This window comes from Eriocheir sinensis, chromosome 53 (assembly GCF_024679095.1).
Source record: "Eriocheir sinensis breed Jianghai 21 chromosome 53, ASM2467909v1, whole genome shotgun sequence".
NCBI classification, from domain to species: domain Eukaryota; kingdom Metazoa; phylum Arthropoda; class Malacostraca; order Decapoda; family Varunidae; genus Eriocheir; species Eriocheir sinensis.
Window position 1 is genome coordinate 1965123 of NC_066561.1, and position 21693 is coordinate 1986815.

The 21693-nt window shown below is 39.7% G+C and overlaps 1 protein-coding gene and 1 pseudogene across 2 annotated transcripts in view; one reads left to right on the forward strand and one right to left on the reverse strand.

The window, feature by feature from the left end:
- Positions 1–2712: 2712 nt before the first annotated feature.
- LOC126983162 (uncharacterized) overlaps positions 2713–21693 on the reverse strand; it is a 33447-nt gene continuing 14466 nt past the window's right edge. The window contains exons 2-6 of one of the 2 annotated variants that reach the window (XR_007735566.1): positions 7877–8077; positions 5948–6011; positions 5204–5372; positions 4500–4641; positions 2713–2872 (exon numbers count right to left, since the gene is read on the reverse strand). Coding sequence is in view for 1 of the 2 variants with exons in the window: in XM_050835654.1 (XP_050691611.1) it covers positions 4509–4641; positions 5204–5372; positions 5948–6011; positions 6418–6957 (906 nt within the window). In the remaining variant the exon portion in view is untranslated. Of the gene's footprint in view, positions 2873–4499; positions 4642–5203; positions 5373–5947; positions 6012–6417; positions 6965–7876; positions 8078–21693 lie in introns of those variants that run through there. The other variant, XM_050835654.1, reaches the window with a different exon arrangement.
- LOC126983161 (uncharacterized) lies at positions 16855–18646 on the forward strand (annotated as a pseudogene).

Genomic DNA, 21693 nt, shown 5'->3' on the forward strand with positions numbered 1-21693 from the left:
AGAATCTTTATAACAGGCATAAAGGAGTCAGAGGGGGGATGAGTAGGAGGAATATGCCCAGAATCGTCCAGGGTGGAGTTTTTAGAAAAAGTTTGAGAGAAGAGTTCAGCCTTAGAGATACGTAGATGAGACGGCAGTGTTGCCGTCAGGACTGAGGAGTGGAGGGAAAGATGAAGAAGTGAAGTTGGAGGAGATGTTTTTGGCTAGATGCCAGAAGTCACGGGAAGAGTTAGAGAAAGCAATGTTTTGACATTTTCTATTAATGAAAGAATTTTTGGTTAGTCGGAGAATAGATTTGGCACGATTTCGGGCAGAAATGTAAAGTTCATAATTAGCATTAGTTTGAAGGCTCTGGTACCTTTTGTGAGCTACCTCTCTATCATTGACAGCACGAGAACAAGCGTGATTAAACCAAGGCTTTTTAGCGTGAGGAGTAGAGAAAGAACGAGGAATGTATGCCTCCATTCCAGAGACAATCACCTCTGTGATGCGCTGAGCACACACAGAGGGTAACTCTGATGTGCGCCCCTCTTCCAAGCTGGACGCACTTCAGATGGTGAATATCGATCCATCGTTTTCCTACCGCGCCTTGCACTCCTTATTCAAGCCATTTGGCACAGTCCTTCGTATCCGTCTCATTTATGATGGAGACTTCAAGTCAAACAGATGCTATGTGACCTTTGCCTCCAGCGCTGAAGCCCAGTCGGCGTGTGATGCTGTTGCGACACTGCCTATCGCAGGTGCTGCACTGTAAAAAAAAATCTGTAAATTTTACAGAAAATTCACTGGTAATGTGGCTGCCAAACTTTATCCGTAAAATTTACAATTTTCTGTAATTTTATTTTTCTGTAAAACTTTACAACTTTTCCGTAAATGATGTTCCGTAAAATTTACAGCTTTATGTATTTTTATTTTCTGTAAAATATTACAGTATAATTTCTGTATATGATTTACAGGAATTACTTGTAAATAAAGTGGGTAAAAGGGGAAATTACCTGTAAAAAAAATGAGTAAAAGGGTAAATTACCTGTAAAAAAAGGGTAAAAGGGAAAAAATGTATTTCTCAATTTTATTGTATTTTACTGGAATTACAATACTGGTCCAAAATATTTGTAGTTTACAAGAACTAGTGAATAAATTAACAGTAAGAAGTTGTAAGAAATTTCTGGTTAATGTCCACATTATTTACTCTTTATGTTAGCAGCACAGTATGCAAACCCTTAATATATCAATCCAATTGGGGTGAAGACTGAATCGAGAAAACCAAAAAAAAAATAAAGAAATAAAAAATAAAGAAATAAAATAAAATAAAATAAAATATAATATATATATATATATATATATATATATATATATATATATATATATATATATATATATATATATATATATATATATATATATATATATATATATATATATATATATACAGTAGTACCTTGAGATACGAGCAGCCTGACATACGAGTTTTTTGAGATACGAGCCACGATTTGGTCCGTTTTTTTGTTTGAGATGCGAGCGTAATTTTGAGATACGAGCACTAAAGAACACTAAATAAAACTTTTTTCTTTTATTTTATATATATTTTTTATGCATTGATAAAGTATACTGTTGTTGTTTGACATACGAGTAGACTGACTTACGAGCTAAGTTACAGAACGAATTAAACTCGTATCTCAAGGTACTACTGTATATATATATATATATATATATATATATATATATATATATATATATATATATATATATATATATATATATATATATATATATATATATATATAAAATGGTGTCATCATTTGCCCTTTTCCGTATAAACCATTTTATCAGGAAAGCAGAAGAAAGTTTGTTTACCTCTGTATGTGTAGTACCGAGTATACATGAGCCAAGAGAAAAGTTTTGTATATGCAGAAAAGATAGGATATTAGAAAAATCATGTTTGATAAAGACCAAATTAGATATATCAAGGTTCAATACTGTATACAACTTATCATGTGAAGCAGCAAATACAGATTTGTGTCAATTCCTACAGTAATGACAACCAAAAACATTTGACTGCATATCCTAAATCAAGAGCAACATTTTTCATGACAATCGTTTTAAAATGAATATACTGCGGAAAGCTGACTATTCAGCGCTTACGAGGCTTTTGAATATTTACCAACAATATTATTATATACACAATAAAATACTAAAACTAAAATTCAGTACTTAGAATAACTTACATCGACGGCTACACTTCAAGAACCTTTTTTTAATATGAACGATACTTTTCTTAACAGATCTTGAGTATCACATATCTACCTGATTTGGCAGGACACAGAAGTACAAAAATATTCCTTATCTCTGTAGGGAAACACTCCACCTGAGCCAAAGTACACAAAAATAAAATCACCATTCTTAAGGTAAGAGAGAAGCATTAAAGGAATGTAAGGTTTATCATATGCCAGGAATGCCTATTTGACAGGCTTGTTAAATGCTTATTTCCTTGTGTTCACATGAAAAAGATAATCTAGCCTTTGGAATCTGAATGAGGTAAAAGGAGAAATTACCCGAGCAAAGTTTTAAAACTAAAGCACCATAAAATATTATATTTATCCATGCACACACACACACTATATATATATATATATATATATATATATATATATATATATATATATATATATATATATATATATATATATATATATATATGTGTGTGTGTGTGTGTGTATGTTTCATTACAAAGGACCATTCCAGAAAAAAAAACTTACTTGTTGACATTTCATTACACTGTGCATCATCAGGCATGGAGAGTACTTTGATACAGTCGAGTAGCGCTCAGTTTCTATCACCTTCCAGTTCCTTCCCCTCCACTGGCTGACAGCACCTGTAATAATTAAGACCAAGATATAAACATGAAACAAAATTGGCATTGCTGTCTTGATTCTTGAACACGTAATATTACATGAATATCAGCTAGGTACATACTACAGGGCAAGATGTTTATTTATATTGAAGAAAACTGACTAAAGAAAAGACCCACTAAGCTTCCAGATAAGAATGACCAGCCCCCTTCCACTGTCACAAACATACAACCAATTTCAAACTGTCACTACGTATTCATAACATCGCTAATAAAATTTATAAGAAAATAAGTAATTTTTGGTGTGGTAACACTATAACACCTCTTATAAAAGCTATAAATCAACAAATAAATTTTGGGTGTGGTAGCAATAGGAGGAGATTCTGGGCAAAATCAAATGGTAAATCAATGAATGAAATACATAAATGTACATGAACTTCCTGGAGGCTACTTTCAGTTAACCAAATCCTATGAAGTGCTTCACAATTTCTTGGGAAAAAATAATGAGCATTATTAAAGACTGAGTACGTGTCTCAACGGAGGTAATGGGAGACAACAGGCTAAAAGGTGTAAAGACGGCAAAGTTGGCGAATTCCGATATTTGGGGTTCATGGTACAGTAGACTCACGTTTATCCGACCTCCGATTATCCGACCCTTGAGGGGTTGGATAGCAAGTCGGATAACCAATTTTTTAATTGTTATTTGTCTTAAGACTTCACAAACAACACAAATAATTACACAATACACAGCTGTCTAGGAATCATGAGGGTACATTTGTACCACCCCGGCCCTTTGCTTGCCTTAGGTCCATGCAGTGTACTAAGAGGGAAAAAAGGTAGGTTTCTTTCTTTCTTTATTTTTTTAATCCATATTTTATACTTTCAGGGGGTGCATAGGGCAGCTTAGGTGCTGTAGAGCCTGTATAAATAATTTCAGAAAAATTTTTGCTTTTTTTTTATTTCTAACCCGCTCAACCAAACTTTTCACTTATCTGACCACTCTCCGGTCCCGTTGGGGTCGGTTAAACGAGAGTCAACTGTACAGGGTAATGGAGAGTGTGGTAGGTAGGTAAAGAAGAGAGTTTAATCAAGATGGAATAGATGGAGAAAGACAGCAGGAGTGATATGTGACAGCAAGGTTTCCGCAAGAAAAAAAGGGAAGATTAATAAAACAGTAGTGAGACCCGCCAAGCTGTACGGTATGGAAACAGTACCACTAACTTTTTCAAAAAATAACAAAGAGGCAGAGTTGGAAGGAGCGGAATTGAAGACGCTGCAATTTCCTCTTGGAGTGACGAGGATGGATAAAGTCAGGAATGATTACGACATAGGAATAACACACGTACGCCAGGTTGTGGAACAAAGCAAGAGAGGCGAGGCTGAGGTGGTTTGGACATGTCAGGAGGAGAGACAAGGAGTATGTGGGGAGGAGGATGCTGGACAAGGATCTACCCAGCAGGAGGAAGAGAGGGAGACCAAAGAGAAGATTTATGGATGCTGTGAAGGGAGGCATGCAAGTGGTGGGCGTGACACAGGAAGACGCAGAAGACCAAGCGCGTTGGAGAACAGCGATTCGCTGTAGCGACCCCTAATGGGAGCAGTCAAAAGATTATTAAAGATTAAAAATGTTTTCAGAAGTAATGAATATTACCTTGTGGATTTAGCACCTCCACTCTACATCAGCAATAGCATTAATCAGGGACAGAACTCTGGGATGGACTTGGGTGCGTCTCTTGCAGTGCTTCTTTACTTCAATCTTGCTGCCCCGCTCTGGATTGATGCCAACAAAGCATCTGCAATGATAGACAGAAATATACGTGTTGTAAATACTGGAATTTTTTCTTCAGCCTTAACAACACTATGTACTAAATTTAATATGTAAGCTATAACTGCATACCACAGAAGTAGATGTTGCTCATTAACAATCTACTCAGTTTCAAAAGAATACCGTAAAGATATTTTAGAAGAAAATTATGATTTCTTGACAGGTAACAATGGAATTTTTTTCTTTGTTCTAGCCTGTGTGCACCGGTAGGCATTATGTGTCCTTTGATGTCGTTCAGGGCAGCCCGGTAGTGGTGGAGGCAAGGATTTTATAGTGACACTTTTAGAAACCCATGCCCCCCCTCCCCGAACTCAACTTTGTTGCATGTGCAACTAGATTTCGGTTATCAGGGTGACATGTAGGTGATTTTACGACACTCGGCGTATGACACAAAGTTTCAAGGTGGCACTGGTGGGGTTCGAACCCATGCATAGACATCAGTCCGACCCCACGCTCACCACCTTATCCATTCGGCCCCCGCCTCCCTCTAGACATTTTTACCCTTAAGTTCCATTTAAGAAAATAATTACCTTTGAATGAACTCCAGTGTCGATGCAGAATCAACAGGGTACATTATATTGAAGTTGTAGTAGGAGGCCAGCAGCATAGCCAGCCCAGTAGTAAATGTTGCGATATGGTCAGTGACAACAACACCATCAATTGACAACATATATCTGGTTGCCGTCAACCTTGATGCCCCTGAAATGTAATAAAGAAAATTAACATGCCTCTCTTGTAATTTTATGATACACCTCTAACATCCTAACCGCTCCGTCCACCCTTCTATGCTTAAGACGGAACTGCTTTTAGATGTTTAACCTCCTCCACCTCCAGCCTTTGTCCCAAAAGATCATGTAATAATAATAATAATAATAATAATAATAATAATAATAATAATAATAATAATAATAATAAAATAATCAAAATAATGATAATAGTTTCACCTCTCTTCTGTATAGTCTGTAGGGTGTTGCAATATAATTAACTTTGCCTGCTTTCTCTCCTTACAGCACTCATCACTCACCCTAAGCATCATTCTACTGAATGTATCCTTTTTTCCCCCCCGAAAAAAGCAATATTATCCATCTATATGCAAAATTACCTCCATAAACTGAATTATTCAATATTTTTGCCATAAAATTGTGTACTCCTACCACAATTTACACTGTTAAGGGTTGCAGCACTAAACCTCCTTTGGTTGCATATCATTATCCATAAAAATAAAAGCTAGGTTTCATGATAATATTGGTAAATATCAGCCAAGCTTAACTTACCAAAGCCTATTAAACATGGTGTCTTGGGAAGGTCCTTTTCCAATTCAGGTCTAGCTGCAGTTGGCTGAAAAATGAATAAGCAGAAATAAATATAAATGAAAGCCTTCACACTTAGGGAACATATAACAAATTACTCCTACAAGAACAACACAAACACATAGAGCACAATAGGCACAAAGAGTTCAGAGATACATGCAAACGGACAAAATGGCAAGACATACATACAGGTGCATGGAGACAGACAGGTACTCGGTGCGACGCACAGGTACAGATGGACGAACAAACACAGAGAAGGTTCACTTCAAGGGGTTAAAATCTTCCAGTTCCCAGAACTCAGCTGTCAAAGTACTGTACTACTACGCATTGTTAGAGGCACACAATGTATGATCATATTGGAATTTTTTAGATCATCAGTTTAGTATGGTATTTACTTTTGTATACAACTTGAACTATTAATATAGAAAACTAACCTTTACACATACATACAGAGAGTCTTCTTTTTCATTTAGGTAAGACATAGCAGCACAGATCATAGCTGCTACCTCTGCATTGCCATTATCAACAGAGCATTTAGCCTCCACAAGTTCCTGTTGAATTCTCCTTATATTCATGTTTGGTTCTTCTTCTATCCATTTTAGAATTCGTGCTCCCTTACTAGCAATGGCAGACTCTACTTTTTCACTTATGTTAATGCCAGTGAGTTCCATAAAATGAACGAACATTCCTGCTGCCTCAAATAAATAAGGCCATTCTATTTTTAAATGAAGAACATCCATTTTCCTTTGTATGATGTCTTGCCTTTGAGAAAAGTAGGTATCCTTCATCAGATATTCCACTTCATCATGAAGTTTTTCTTTGTATTTCTGTTTTAATAAGCTTTGCTTATCTTCTTGTGTTGTTTCTGATTCCCCCTCTGGGTAATCACTCGGCATATAATTAATGCATCCATACTTATCATGCAAGTATATTTTGGTGACTGGACCAGCTCTCACAGCATCTTCCTCCTCCATTACAAGGGAGTTTCTACCTTTCCTTTTGAATGAGTTACTGTCAGATTTTCTATTTATGTTGTCAAACCGTGACTGCAATTGTTTCAGAAGGAATCATAACCAGAACCAACACGAGTGCCTTCAATCTCATCTAGGAAAGACTGAGGATATGTCTTCACAATCTTTTGTGCAATTGTTGCTAGTGACCTTTTACCTGGCTTCTGAGAGATCTTACTTATTTCATCAACTAGAATTCTCACCATCTCTCTTCTTGCTGATGGTTTAGGTCTTAACCTCTTTTGTAAACATGTCATTAGATTTTTCTTTGAAAATTTTGACCATGGTATTTCAAATTCATCTGCCCAAACAGGATTTACACCAGGCCGTAAATTTGCTGCTATTTCTCTTTCTTCCTCTGAGGTTGAAGGTGGTGAAACCGATTCAGATATTATAGATGTGTCTGATAAAGCAGTCTCTTGTGATGTCTGAGATGGTGTGGACCCTGAAATTTAATTAAAAAGAAAACCTATATAACATGATGCCTCTTAAGTTTCCTGGGCAGTACAGTCAAACCTCAAAACTCAAAGTGTCAAAAAAGTAAATACAGTGTATAAATGAAAGTATTTATAACTGCATTGACCTTAGTGAGAAGTGCTGATGGCAAAAATTTAATAGCAAATTTTTCTGCCAGTGAAAACAAACGAGTTAAGAGCAGTCCTATATGTTATGGCCATCATCGGCTGCGTTTGAGTTCTAAGAGTTAAAGAAACAGTGTTCAGATTCCAAGTTATTCGGGTTTTGGGGCGTTTTTGTTTCTTGCATGTATCTGTTTATTTCATAAGGTATATTATCTCTGACAAATTCATGAAATGTTAAGAGTAGATAACACCCACATCTGCTGCAAAAATTAAAGAAAATTTAGCTTAAAATAATTCTGTACCTTGTTGCCAGTTATGAATAAGTTTCCGCACTTGAATGTCCTTCAGCATCGGAAGATCAGATGACTTAACATACTTTAGGTCATCTTCTGTTTCAACACCTAAACCTATAAGGTGTTCACACGCTTCCTCCAGTACTTGTGGAAGAAGATTGGGAAGAATACTCTGAACTGCATTCTTGATTTCCTCCATACTTCACAGCTCTGATGACAAAAAAAAAAAAAGATAAAAAACGAAAAATGCAAAAAAATAAGTAGTAATTTAGCATTTAGTACTAGAATGAAGAAGAGTACATAAGAAAATGGATATGATAATACAGTGGACCGTCGATATAACGCGAGATAGGTTTCAGGAAAGTTCGCTTAATGCTAATATCACGTTGTACTGAAATAAGGGTGCATGTCTTACTTAGCACAACGGGGGTGTTTAGGAAAAATGAGCGACAAATTCAACTCTCGTAATTTAGTGAGGATTCGTTTTCAATAGATTTTGGACTCCTAAATTTACACGTCACTTTATATGGAACATTTTATACCAATTTGTGTTATGTCAACGGTCTACTGTGTAAAGAGGTTCCCAAATTATTTATAGTCCTGTTTAGTTTCACTTCTGAGGTATACAGTAAACCCGCATAAGTCACACTAATCAGAGGAAAAGCAGATACGAGATAGCCAAAAATCTGAGATATCCGATGGGCTGTTTCCAGTCTGTTTACTACTGAAAACCCCAGGTCTTCTGGGACCCCCCCAACCCCCATTATTATTTCACTGTTTTATCATTTTGAAATACAGTAATTCCTCGATAAGTGACGGTCCGATAACCGACGCTTCACATAACCGACACCTTCAAATTACAACAAACCCTATATATCTGGCACTGTTTCCCTGGAACTACACACACTTTTGAGTAAATTACTAAAACCCTCACAGATCTGACATTGTTTGCCTCATGCAACCACCTACTTTGCCCAGATCTCCACAACCAGTCTCCTGAAATCCCAGCACAGTGAAATTTGGGATTGTCCAACAGTCCAGGAACTTACCCCCTTATCACATTGAAAATGGGGACCGTTGAACATCATCCAGCAACCTACCAACACCAATATCACACTGAAAATGGATCGAGATAACCTACGTTTTAGATATGGCATGACGTCAGAGGCCCTGTTGGTTATCGAGGATTACTGTAATATTAAATCATCAATTTTCTCATACACTTAAGACACCTAAAGTCATTGTGTACTGCTTAAGTACAGGTGTCCAAATTGCTTCCATTCCCAGTTATAGAGTTTCAGCGTAAGGCATCTGGTTGGCACCAGAAACTCTGACACACACATGATTAACTACAATCCGGGATATCCAGATTTTGTCCAAGGGTCATAAAGTGTCTAAGAGATCTGATATCCGAAAAGTGTATATCCAATTCATGCGGGGTTTACTGTATTTTCAGAACTTTACCAATGACGAATATTTCTGAATGAACAATTATATAAATACTTTTATACAAACTTGTAAATTTATAATCTATACAACTTTTCATAAAGCAAGTACAGTACCCTCATGTACAGCACAGTACATAGTAGTATTATATTAAGTCTGCTTTATATCTTTTTTCATCAAAAAATATCTACACAAACAACATATCTTACAAAAAAATTGATGGGTGTTAGAAAATAATCCTAAAACTCTAATGAGGAGTTTCTCTCCTTTGTTTACCTTGCACTTCCACCAACATCATGGCCAAAACAATCCTTTGTGGCAGCAATGTTGCCCTATCCATGTGATGATATTACATTAAAATCATAATTGGGAGCACCTGCCCGCAAGCATGTAACAGTGTTAGTCAGTATCGAAAGTTACCTCATGTGAAGCCACCTTCAATCTATGCTCGAAGAGCTGTGTGCTGGACTAAGTTGTCCTGTACAGTAGTAGGATGCACTCTTCAGACCTGAGGCACCATTCAAGACGATTCTGTGCAGCACCTGTGTGTGCTGTACTTTTACTTTTTTTTTTGGGGGGGGGGGCTTCAGTGGTGTACGTGAATTGTGCTGTCCAAAGTGTGTTGTAAGTGGGAGTACTGTACAAGAGTTACCGTTACTAATACATAGTATTTTATTAATTGACACTTACCTGTCTCAACAGGGCCCAAAATCAGTGTGTCTCGACTACTTGTACTACACACGTCACTATCACTATCATCAGCCTCATACCCATCATGGTCCTTGGGTACCACCAATTCAAGTCCACGTCTCAGTTTTTTTGTACGGAACTTTGACGATCAGTTTCCAGTTCAACTTAATCTTTCGTTGCGTCCTTCTAATCATGTTCCATTACTCCATACATTTTTACTGCCTAGAATACAGATCAGTATAGGGCATTGTATTACTCTCAAGGATTCCTAAGTATGCCACAATTTTTTTTGTGTGTGAGCAATATTATAATCCATAAAAATCTGGTGTCCCCAATGAATATTTTCATCAACTTACCTTACTCATTAAACAATGTCTTATGAAGATATGGTATGTTTGAGTGGGATGAATAGTGATTTTCCTTTCTTGTAGCCATTAAGAGGTACATAACTGATCAATTTTGAAGACTATACATTGAAATGAGGTGGGTGTCGAATTGTGCAATAGTGTGTATACATGTAAGCTTTTTGAAAGCTGTGACTTAAATTCTTGCACTAAAAAGTATACTTGTGTACAAGGATTCAATATAATGAACTGAATTTCTCCAAACAGTAAGCCATTTTCACTTTTACTTAATACAACATAGTGCCCTTTTTTGTAATGACTGCCTTTTATTACTACTTCCAGACTAACTTCTGCACTATCAGCAATCTGACACATCTTTATGGCTGTTTGGATACCTTGATTATATGTATCTGAAATTAGAGGAATGCTTTTTGTTACCTCTACTCTGTGTTGAAAATAGGGGCTGGCCTGTTTATAGGATTGTAATAATTGATGTTTTTCACTCATTGTCTGGCAGACATTCTTGAAATTCTGGGCACTTCTAATACATCTTTTGAAATAGCAATGCTTACTTTCAAAACGCAGTGTCCACAAGTGTATTAATGGACCAAACTGCAAAATTAGCTTCGGATAGTGTTTCAAAAAATGATGTTTGGGTTTAAGTTTCTCGTCCGGGAAACATGATAGCCTGTCTTCTAGATATTCATCGATGAGTATAGAAAGATATGCAATGTCTGAGTCTTTAATCTTTGGGGCACATACTATTTCCACGATATCATGCAGTAAAAGAAACAACTGCCAAACTGGATCATCTACATTTTCGTTCCTACAACATCACATATAATAACAGGTAACAGCCTTATTAAGCACCAGTTTTGTGCTGCTTGACCACCTAGTCTACCCCCAGAAACATTCACCTGACATGGCTTTGAGGCAGCATCTGTACCAAGATAAGGAAACAAATTTATACGCTGGTTGAGTTCTGCATACGTTAGCCATCTTTTAACATTTATGAGATTCTTCAGAATCATGGCTAAATCATAATCTCCAACACCCTCAAAAATATCATGACCTAAACATGGTGGCAGACCAGATGAACAAACATGATAATACTTCAAAGAATTGAAAGCAGAATTAAATTTAATACCATTAATGTTATTCAAAACAATGTGTTCTTGTTCAAGATGCCTTATTGCTGCATTATAATTTTCCACTGTTCTCTGTGTACCAACAAAAACAGGGTCACTCAGAAATTCTGTGAGGGTGATGGTACAGTACCGGCAGAAGTGTTCAACTGTACTAAAATTTTCAGTAAAGCCACCTACACCATGGGACCCCAAGTTGTCTCCTGTAATACAATACAGTGTCCCCTTCACAGTTTCATTATGTAGCTGAATCCCATTGTTCTCTAGCTTCTTTAAATCTTCAACTAAATCATGAAATATTTTATCATGGCCAAAATGCTCCAAGTCTACTTCTTTACACAGGAGAACTAAGAGGGTATTATCAACAACAGAGCGAAGATGAGGTCGAAAATTGCCAAGCGTCAAATAAACCCCAAGAATTTTGTGCTTCTTCTTACTTGACCCTAAAGGGTTGCATATTTCAAAAGCATCTTGATAAAGAATAAGCCGTAAAGAGTTAGGATAACTTTCAAATAGTCCATTACTCTTAAACGCAAGCCCATCAGTAATATCACTGACATAACAGTCACCGTGTGCTTGATCTTGGTACTCTGATGTTAATATGTATTCTTTGAAAACAGACTCGTCCTTAAAAAGGCACTGTAATGTTTCAAGTACTGGAATATATTGATAGGTGCACTCTTTGTTCTGACTGTTCCTTCCCAGATAATGACACCGAGGCTGAACGTAATTAAAGGTCTCTTTGAAGAATTTATTACGACTGTAATTAGATCTTAATGGTCCACTGTTACACTTAGAAAATATATCAGATTCTTCAATGCCATTTATAATTTCTTCAATTTTTGGTTCAGGAATGTCAAGCTGCTTCAATGAAGTGGTAAGTTTCTGCAGGCAATAAGAAAACCCAAGTGAGTGAATATTTTGAAATTCCTCCACAATGCACTGAATAACCGATGATGGCAGCAAGTATTTTGACAACAATTTTAAATAAAACAAAGCAAGATTTCTTATAAATAATTCATCATCTGTGGTCTGTATTTCCTCATCACTGGTCCCTTCACATAGGCCTATGGAATATCATTTTCTGTTGTAGTGGAATCCCCCGAGCTTAGCGACATGTCACCAAAAAAATCTGAATTTGATGAGCAGATCATTTCACTTGGCAGGTCCTTAACTGTCTGATATCTGTGATATCTACTTAAATGTACACTAAATGTGGTCTTCTTTGAGAACATTTTGGAGCACTGATTAAATGGGCACTGAACCCTGGTGCCGTCATCCATGTGCTGTCTTAAATGATTAAACAAATCTTTGATCCCATCACAAACGTGTTGGCACAGCAGCGTTTTACACTGTAATTTCATATGGAGACTCAAAGCCAAATTTTTTTCATGATTTTTTGACCTTCGTTCTTGGTGGTCACGATATATATGAGCCTTTAGCCCTGTATATGAGAAAAGCCTCCGTCTGCAGCCCCCTAATGGGCAACTGATAACTCTTCTGTATTCATTTGAATGTAACAGGCAATGATTTCCATAATTTCTAATAGACCTAGATACATGATTACAGTGGGGACATGCAAACTCTGAATCCATGTCAGAACTGATTACTCGAAAATAACTAGTATGTACTTAAATGTACTTGCCCTTTAGCTTTTAATATTCTTATGTTCAGAAGCCATTAATTTTTTTCTGAGTGGTGGACTCATGGAACAGCCTGGCGCCTAGATATTAAGTAAGACCCCTAATCATTAGTAACTGGAAGCATACATTTAATTTCAAATATACACAAGCACCCTGACCAGTAGACTCTGCTTTAAGGCGAGCACCAAAAGTGCATACTATTACTATGGCTTATGAACAGACTGACACTACACGTTATGCAGGAAAGTAACGGTTGGGTGGTTAGGGGTGGTGGCTGTGGAGGGGTGGTTATGGGGTGGGGAAGCTTCCTGCGGTGAAAGCTTATGGGCCTGTCACACCTTAACGTTTTAGAGAACGTATGGCTAGCGTACGGAAAACGGTGGCACACGCTCAGCATACGCTTGAATAAGTTATGGGTACGCTGCTCCATCGTTAGGGTACGTTGAAGTACGGTGGCGTACGGTGCCGTACGTCGTCGTACGCAGGGACAGCGAGAAGTTTTTGAGCATGCACAAAATTCTCGACGTATGCCAGCGTGTGGCCAGTACGTTATGCATACGCTGGGGATAAGTTAAAGGCACGTTAGGCGATCGTTATCATTCGTTCTCTGATCGTTCCTCACGCGTTGTATTCATTAGTATAATGGACAGCGTTCCTCACGCGCTGAGTACGTTCCCCGATCGTTGTCTTATACGCTCTGCATACGTCGACAACGCGCCGAAAAACGAAGAGTTCAGCGTACGCCACCGTTTAACATGTTTACCATACGCTAGCCATACGTTCTCTAAAACGTTAAGGTGTGACAGGTTCCTTATTAAGTACTGTGAGTATATGAACAAGACACATTAATACTGAAATGGCATACAAACTGAGGCTTGGCACTACACGTTAGGCAGGCAGGTATAATGGTTAGGGGTGGTGGCTGTGGCCACGGTGTTGCTGTGAGGTGGGGAACTTGCTACGTTAAAAGTTTACTAAGTACTGGTATTATGTGAATGACACATTAATATTGAAATGACATACGAACTGAGGCTTGGCACTACACGTTAGACAGACAAGTAATGGTTGGGGGTGTTGGCTGTGGGGTGGGGAAGGTTGCTACGTTGAAGGCTTACAAGTACTGGTGTTATTATGAATGACACATTAATATTGAAATGGCATACAATCTCTTTAAAGACGCTTTGTTAGAGCCAACTCCCAGGGACAGCCAGGTCCCTCCCCCTCGTTGGTTTGTTGCATACTATAGGAATGGGCGTGGCAACTTAATTCATGCTGCTAGGTACCTCGCCAAAGAAATTGGCACGATCCCTGAGGGGAATCTGAAAAAGTATGGGAAGGGAGTGTTAGTCAGGGCTAAAGATACTACTCAAGCTAAAATGCTGCAACATCTACCATGCCCTGCTGACAGCATGTTTGAAACGGTCAAAGCACACCATACCTTCAATTATAGTAAAGGCAGTATATATAATAATGACCTTTGAGTTCTCTGAGGAGGAAATACTTGGGATGTGCCCTAGTTCTGTTCATAAGGTGTCTAAGATGAAGGGTTCAGCTAACATGATACTTCTCACCATTTTTGGTTCTACCCTCCCTGACCGTGTCAGTATTGGCCCCCTCCGTCTTCGGGTAAAGACTTTTGTTGACCGCCCTCTACAGTGTTTTTCATTTTACGGGTATGGTCACGGTAAGAAATACTGCACTGAGCCTTCTCGGTGTGGTAATTGTTCTGCATTAGCCTCACACTCCACGGCGGAATGTGAGTCAGATGCTTATTGCTTCTATTGCCAGGATGCTCACCGGTTGTCTTCCAGACAGTGCCCACGATATCGCCTGGAACAGGATATTTTGCAACTTGCAAATAGTCAGTTTATCAGCCTTGGTAGTGCGCGCCGTGAACTCCTCTACCACCAGAAGGCCGGTACTGGAGCAAAGACGTACACCTCATCGCTAGGCACTCGCTCTTCTGCCAGCCCGCTGCTCTGGTGTCCTCTACGTCTACGGTATCCTCCCGGCCCTTTGAAGCTACTGTTACTACGTCCCAGAATAGATTCTCCCTTTTGTCCTGTGATTCTGTGGAGTTACCTCCAGGTTCTGATGGGGCTTCTGCGGCCTCGTCCCAGGTGATGCATGTTGATGTATATGCACCTCACATTGCTTCACCGAAGTCCGCCAGAGGTATAAACAAGCGGTATCGCGGTTCTACAGATTCAGTTGAATCTGTTGAATGAGTGACTTAGTATCCTGGGTAGGCGGTGGCCGAACTGGTAGCGTACTGGGTCCACATTCACCGCGTGATGGACGACGCGGGTTCGAATCCCCACGCTACCACTCGGATTTTTCAGTCACCGCCGAGTGGCTTAAAACTACCCACATGCTGTCCTGAAGACCACCCATCAACCCGGACTCGAGAGGTAGCCGTCCAAGCGAATCAAGAACGAGTTCCGGGGGGCAGCATGAGCCAATGCAAGATGGCGCCACTATAAACACTCGCCTGCGCCAGAACGGGCTGGGCCGACCATCAGGCCCAACCTGGAAGAAGCCTTGGGCCGACCATCAGGCCCCACCGGGAAGATGCCTACCGGCGCAATAGGAAACAACGTAAAAAAAAAAAAAAAAAAAAAAACATGGCAGGGGAGGAACACTACGTGTATCTCAGTAATTTAGGGAGTCGAGATATTTACCCGGAAAATGCCCCCAACCACTTTGAAAATAGAATTAATCCTCCTATACAACTCGATCCAAATAAGGAATATGAAGTGGGCATGATAAACTGTCTTTACCCTAAAACGTATTACGGTATATCAGAAGACGATTATACTTCAAGGATTGAAATCTGGGGAAAACTCCATAAAGAACCCAGGAATTCTTATCTACTTTATACCTACGTACCACAGGTTAACATCGCGGCTGGTGATACAGGGAACTTGATAGATATATTAAATTATGAGCTGGCACAGACCTTTCATGAAAATATGAAGGACCAGTATTCACGATACTTTGAGTCTGACGTGTTTTTTAACTATAACGAAACAATGCAAAGGGTAGACTTGCTTGTTCGTAAGGGAACCTGTACGAGCGATAATCATTTCTGTCATCTGGGTTTTAGATATGGTTCTAAAACAGCCCAAGCATTAGGGTATGACCAATCGCCTAAGTATATTAGTTACGGACCGGAAGTAATATATGAGGACGAAGTCACGCTGGTACCCGCGCCTTTCCCACCCCGAGCAGACGGAGGGGTCGATTTCGCCATGTTTTATGTTGATTGTGTGGTACCGACTAGATACAGCGGACAAAATGTGAAACTACTCGAAATGAGAACCATGGAGACAACGGGAGGTCGAGCTTATAACCAAACGGCGTATAAACCCGCGTATAAACCCCTCAATAAATCAATCATAGACTCTATAGCCATTAAGGTTACAGATCAAAAGGGTAGACCGATTAACTTTGGGAAAAGGAAAACCATGACGCTTCTACTCCACATTCGTCCTAAATAAATACCGCGACTTTATACGACTGCATGTTATTCTTCATCTAGCAGTCACGAAGACAGCTTTCATCCCCCCCACGCGTCATGACTTTGACACACTATTGTCTAAGAGTCATGCTAGAGGTGCAGGGATAAAAGATATTAGCGTATTTATTCCGCCTCTTCCAATACAACGCGCTGGACTATTCACTGTGTTGAGTGGTCTTGCTAAGAAAGCCATACCTTTCCTGATCCGGAATGTCGCTCCAGAAGCATACCGAATGACTGAAAGGGTTATAGACGACGTTTTAGAGGGGAGACGACTCCGCGAGTCCTTAAAATCAAGGGGTTTAACAGCGTTAAAGGGTGTGGGGAAACGAGTGGCCCGTGGAGGTGGAAGAACGATTCGACGGAAAAAGAAAAAGAAAACGGGGAGAAAAAGGCAACTGCGACGTAAGGTTGCTAGGGTATGCTATAAAAACGACATATTTAGCAATACTCCTGTAGTTTAACGTAGAAGATGAGCGATTACGGAGTAAACGTACAAGGTGGGGGTGTCTCCACCCCTCTTAAGGAATACACAGCCACAGTCACCGAGTCTTTTCCACGCGTGACAAAGTCACGATTAATAGAAAGTTCCATCGCGGCGAGGAATAAGTTAGACGTCCTCCCCATTAATTTGGAGTGGGGAAATGACGGCGTTACAGATAACTACATAGAATTTAGAGTAGCTGGAGTTCCGGGTCAATTTCTCGACCTTTCTACCCTAACCATCGACCTTCAGTGCAGTGTGTCGAAGGAGGACGGAAAAGAATTTGAAGACTCTGATCAGTTTGCATTTGCTAACGATCTCTCAAATACTATCTTCAAAGCATGCACGTGTTATCTTAATGAACAAATGGTCGAATCCAACCCCCTTTTTAATTACCACAGTTATATCAAAATGATTACGTCACTCCCCCAGGACAAACTCGATTCTATAGGACAAACTGCGTTCTACCATCGCGACTATGACCATGCAAAGGGGATAGTCGATATATATGATGAAGACTATTTTATAAGGGGAAACAAACGTGCGAAAGAAATAATTTCGTCCTGTAAAGAACATGGTATGTCTATAACAGGACCTATATTCATGGACATCGCCAGCATTGATTCATACTTATTGGATTCAGTTGACCTGAGAGTACGCTTGGAATTAGCCCCCCAAAATTGGATCCTAAATACACATCAACCGGGTGATGGCTTTCGTTTCAAGGCTAACTCGGCCCGTCTCTGAATTTATCGCGTCATCCCTCACTCGGCGGCCTTGGAGTCACTCAACCATTCTCTGATGTTGAAACCCATGCAATATACATATAATAGGACATTGTATAAAACGTATGTGTTAGGTGTAAATCAAACGAGTCTTGTAGCCGAGTTACCCTTCGCACAAATTATCCCACAGAGCATTTGTATGGCAATTGTGGGAATGGACAGTTTACAAGGTTCCTTTGAGAAAAATGGTTTATATTTTACCCACGCTGACCTCTCTCAGGTTCACATTACCACAAATGAGTCTACGGTATATAATATTCGAAGTGACTTTCCACATCACACCACGAGACTGTTCTACACTACCATTGAATCGCTAGGTTTAGAAACGGGTAACACACTACTTTTCCACGCCTTTAAGGCAGGAAGAACCGTATGTGCTTTCAACTTTGTACCTGAAGATGTGCGTAATGGAATTCCTCTTGAAAGATCGGGAAATTTACGAATTAATCCAGCTTTTAAAAAGGGGTCAAGTAAAAATCTCATTGTCATGTTCTTTGCGGAGACCACGGGTATACTAGAAATAGACAGTCATCGTCACGTGAGGTGCATTGTGCGTGCATAAGTCAATATGAACGCATATGAGATAGAACTAGGTCTCACAGGAGTGTTAGGTGACAGAACAATTTTTCTAGGTTGCCATACAGAGGAACGAACACGCGACTTACTCCAATACTCCGAAACCAGGTTAAAACCTTGCGTATTTATTCTTCTTACGCAGAAGTCTAAAGCTTCTTCTACTCAACAACTTGGACACTGGATAAATGTATATATTAATAATGGATCAAGCATAATAGGATACTTTGACAGCTATAACTTACATCCGAGCTTGCTTTCATCTGCTTTACAAAACTATATACAAACTCGTCCGAATATCACGGTGCGTCGGCTAGCATACCGAATCCTGGTGTGCGGTATATACAGTATGTATTTCTGCTATTTAGTAATTACGACCTAAAACGTGTCATGCAATGGACACGGGACATTTAAAAAATAAGTTTCTCTATAACGACAAATTAATAACCCATTTGAGTTACCGTCTCTTTAGAATGCCCAACTGCAAAAGGACATTCTGTATATATGCAAATAAAGCAGATTGCCAACGAGAAATATGCGATGTCGGACCACGTGGAGGTCGAAAGAGAAACGCATTATAAAAAATGAGAGTGAAGGACACAACAGCTGCATGGGGGATGGGGGGGGGGGGGGTGAATATAGGAGGTGAGCTGACTATTCACTTCTATTTTGAACCTATTTTAGTCCCTATATAAACTCGATGAGACTGGACTGCATCACTCATTGAAAAGAGCTACCTGTACCTTCGACGGCGGTATGAATCCCGCAAAAAGATTAACTCGAACCAGTGGTTTCGGTAAGGCTTGTTTTAACAAAGCAAGGAAAACTTAACGTTTTAAAGACGTTCGTAAGTATTTGATTATTTTCTGATATATCCATGCATATACTGTGTGTGTAAGTTATGAACGTATTCATGTATGCTTACCTCTTCATGAGTGTGTGTGTGCGCGTGTGTCTTGTCTTAATAGAGGTCATTTGTGTGTGTGTGTGTGTGTGTGTGTGTGTGTGTGTGTGTGTGTGTGTGTGTGTGTGTGTGTGTGTTTTCCTGATGACACGATGAAAAAAAAAATCCCTGTATAACCTATGAACGTATTATTTCCTGCTTTTTCAGGTGGGCTGGTGATTAATATCAACTACTATCAGAGTGATGCAGGCGAGACTGACCTCAAGAGGAAAAACCAACCTGTCGTAACTGTCGATTCCGAAGATTCTGGGGTCGATATGAATGGCGTCGCTCGTCAGATTCACTTCAGTGATTCTGAACTACTTTCCCCCGACGCCTCACCTAAGAAGACAGATTCGTTCTTCGATGCTACCATCGACATAGTTTCGCCAGACCACCAGAAACCAACTTCACTCCCTGGGAAGGACAAGACAGGAAATTCATCCACTCTAAAGGAAAAGACAAACCACGCTGTGATAACGTCGAATGAGAAAGACCTCAAACCAAATGAAAAGACCTCGTTGCAGAAGGAAGGAAATGAAAGGAAAGAAAATATGAAGAAAGGAGTAGACGTAAGTGACGCGAAGACGCCCAGCGATTTGGGAACTTCAACTCCGAAGAACTTAGCCCCACCGAGGATTCCGAAAAAAACGTGTATTTTCTCGTATAGTGAAAAATGAACAAGTTTTGAAAAATAAACCGGTAATGAATAATGGACCAGTAATAGACAGTGATGAGGAGGACGACTCATTGGCTTCTGAAAAGAAGGTGCTCGCTCGGGTAATGAAGAATATACCGGCGGTCGATAACGATGATGACGACCTATTTGCATCGCAAGCGTATTGATACCCAGTCCTATGTATGCGATTGTCTGTATACATATACATCTCGCAGTTTACTTAATAAATAAAATATTAAATAAAACAGACTTTGATTTACAGTTTGTGGGTTGGCAAGGAGGGAAAGAGGATGGAAAGGGGGGGGGGGGTCCAGTCCAACGACTTTTTCTGTTAGCTGGTATGGGAAGCTGGGAGGGGGGAAGGGGGATGAAGGGCGGAAGCAGGTGTGTGATTTGTAACGAGTGTTTTTTCATCCCTCCGTATAGTTTCCTTGCCATTCTCATTTTGTTCACACGCAGTAAGACCCAACAGGTAAGTCATCCAGTCATTTTCACATGTTGTTTCTCTTTCTCCCTTTCTCTTTCACCTTTTTTCATCTTCTCTCTCTCTCTCTCTCTCTCTTTGTCTTCTCTCTCCCTCTCCTATTCTCTTCGTTCTTCCTCTCCTTTTCTCTTCTCTCTTCCTCTCCTTTTCTCCTCTCTTTCTCTCTCTCCTTTTCTTCTCTTCCTCTCCTTTCCTCCTCTCTTTCTCTTTCTCTCCTTTCCTCCTCTCTTTCTCTCTCTCTCCTTTCATCTTCTCTTTCTCACTCTCTCTTTTCCACCTCTCTCTTCAACCTTGGACAAGGCCGAACCACATTCTAATCTTACCCAAACCCGCCACCCATCCCTCCCTCCCTCCTACCCATCCAAAACAATAACATTGGACGGGTCATTGACTTTTCGATCCTTCGCAGATACTCACCTCTTCGTACCCTATTTCCGGTCACAACAACAACATTCATACTTTCCGATCAATCACCTCATTCGGACCCTAACACATCCCATACTGTATTTCCGCCCGTTTTCACAACCTCTTCGTACTCAAACAACACAGTCATTCGTGCTGTATTTCCAGTACAACTGGTTCGCGACCTCTACGTACCCGATTTCCGGTCTAACATACCCTACGAACACACATTCGTACCCGATTTCCCGTCTAACATACCCTACGAACACTCATTCGTACCCGATTTCCCGTCTAACATACCCTACGAACACACATTCGTACCCGATTTCCCGTCTAACATACCCAACGAACACACATTCGTATCCGATTTCCCGTCTAACATACCCCACATCCGGTTATTCGTTCCCGATTTCCGTTCCCGATTTCCGCTGTAAACAACCCCGTAAAACGACATTGCCGTACGTATATCATCATAGCCAGGGGCAAAAATGATTTACATATGGCATTTTATCCCCTACTCATCTCGCCATAATCTTATTCATTCCGTCGTTAAGCAGCACATGTTCATTGCACAGAGCTCATTTCCTTGAGTTTTCTTTAGCTGGTAATAACGCACATATTTTTATCAGGCCCTAGTGTTCACAGTCTGTTTCGTCTACATCTGCATGCTCTCCTAGGTGATGGATAA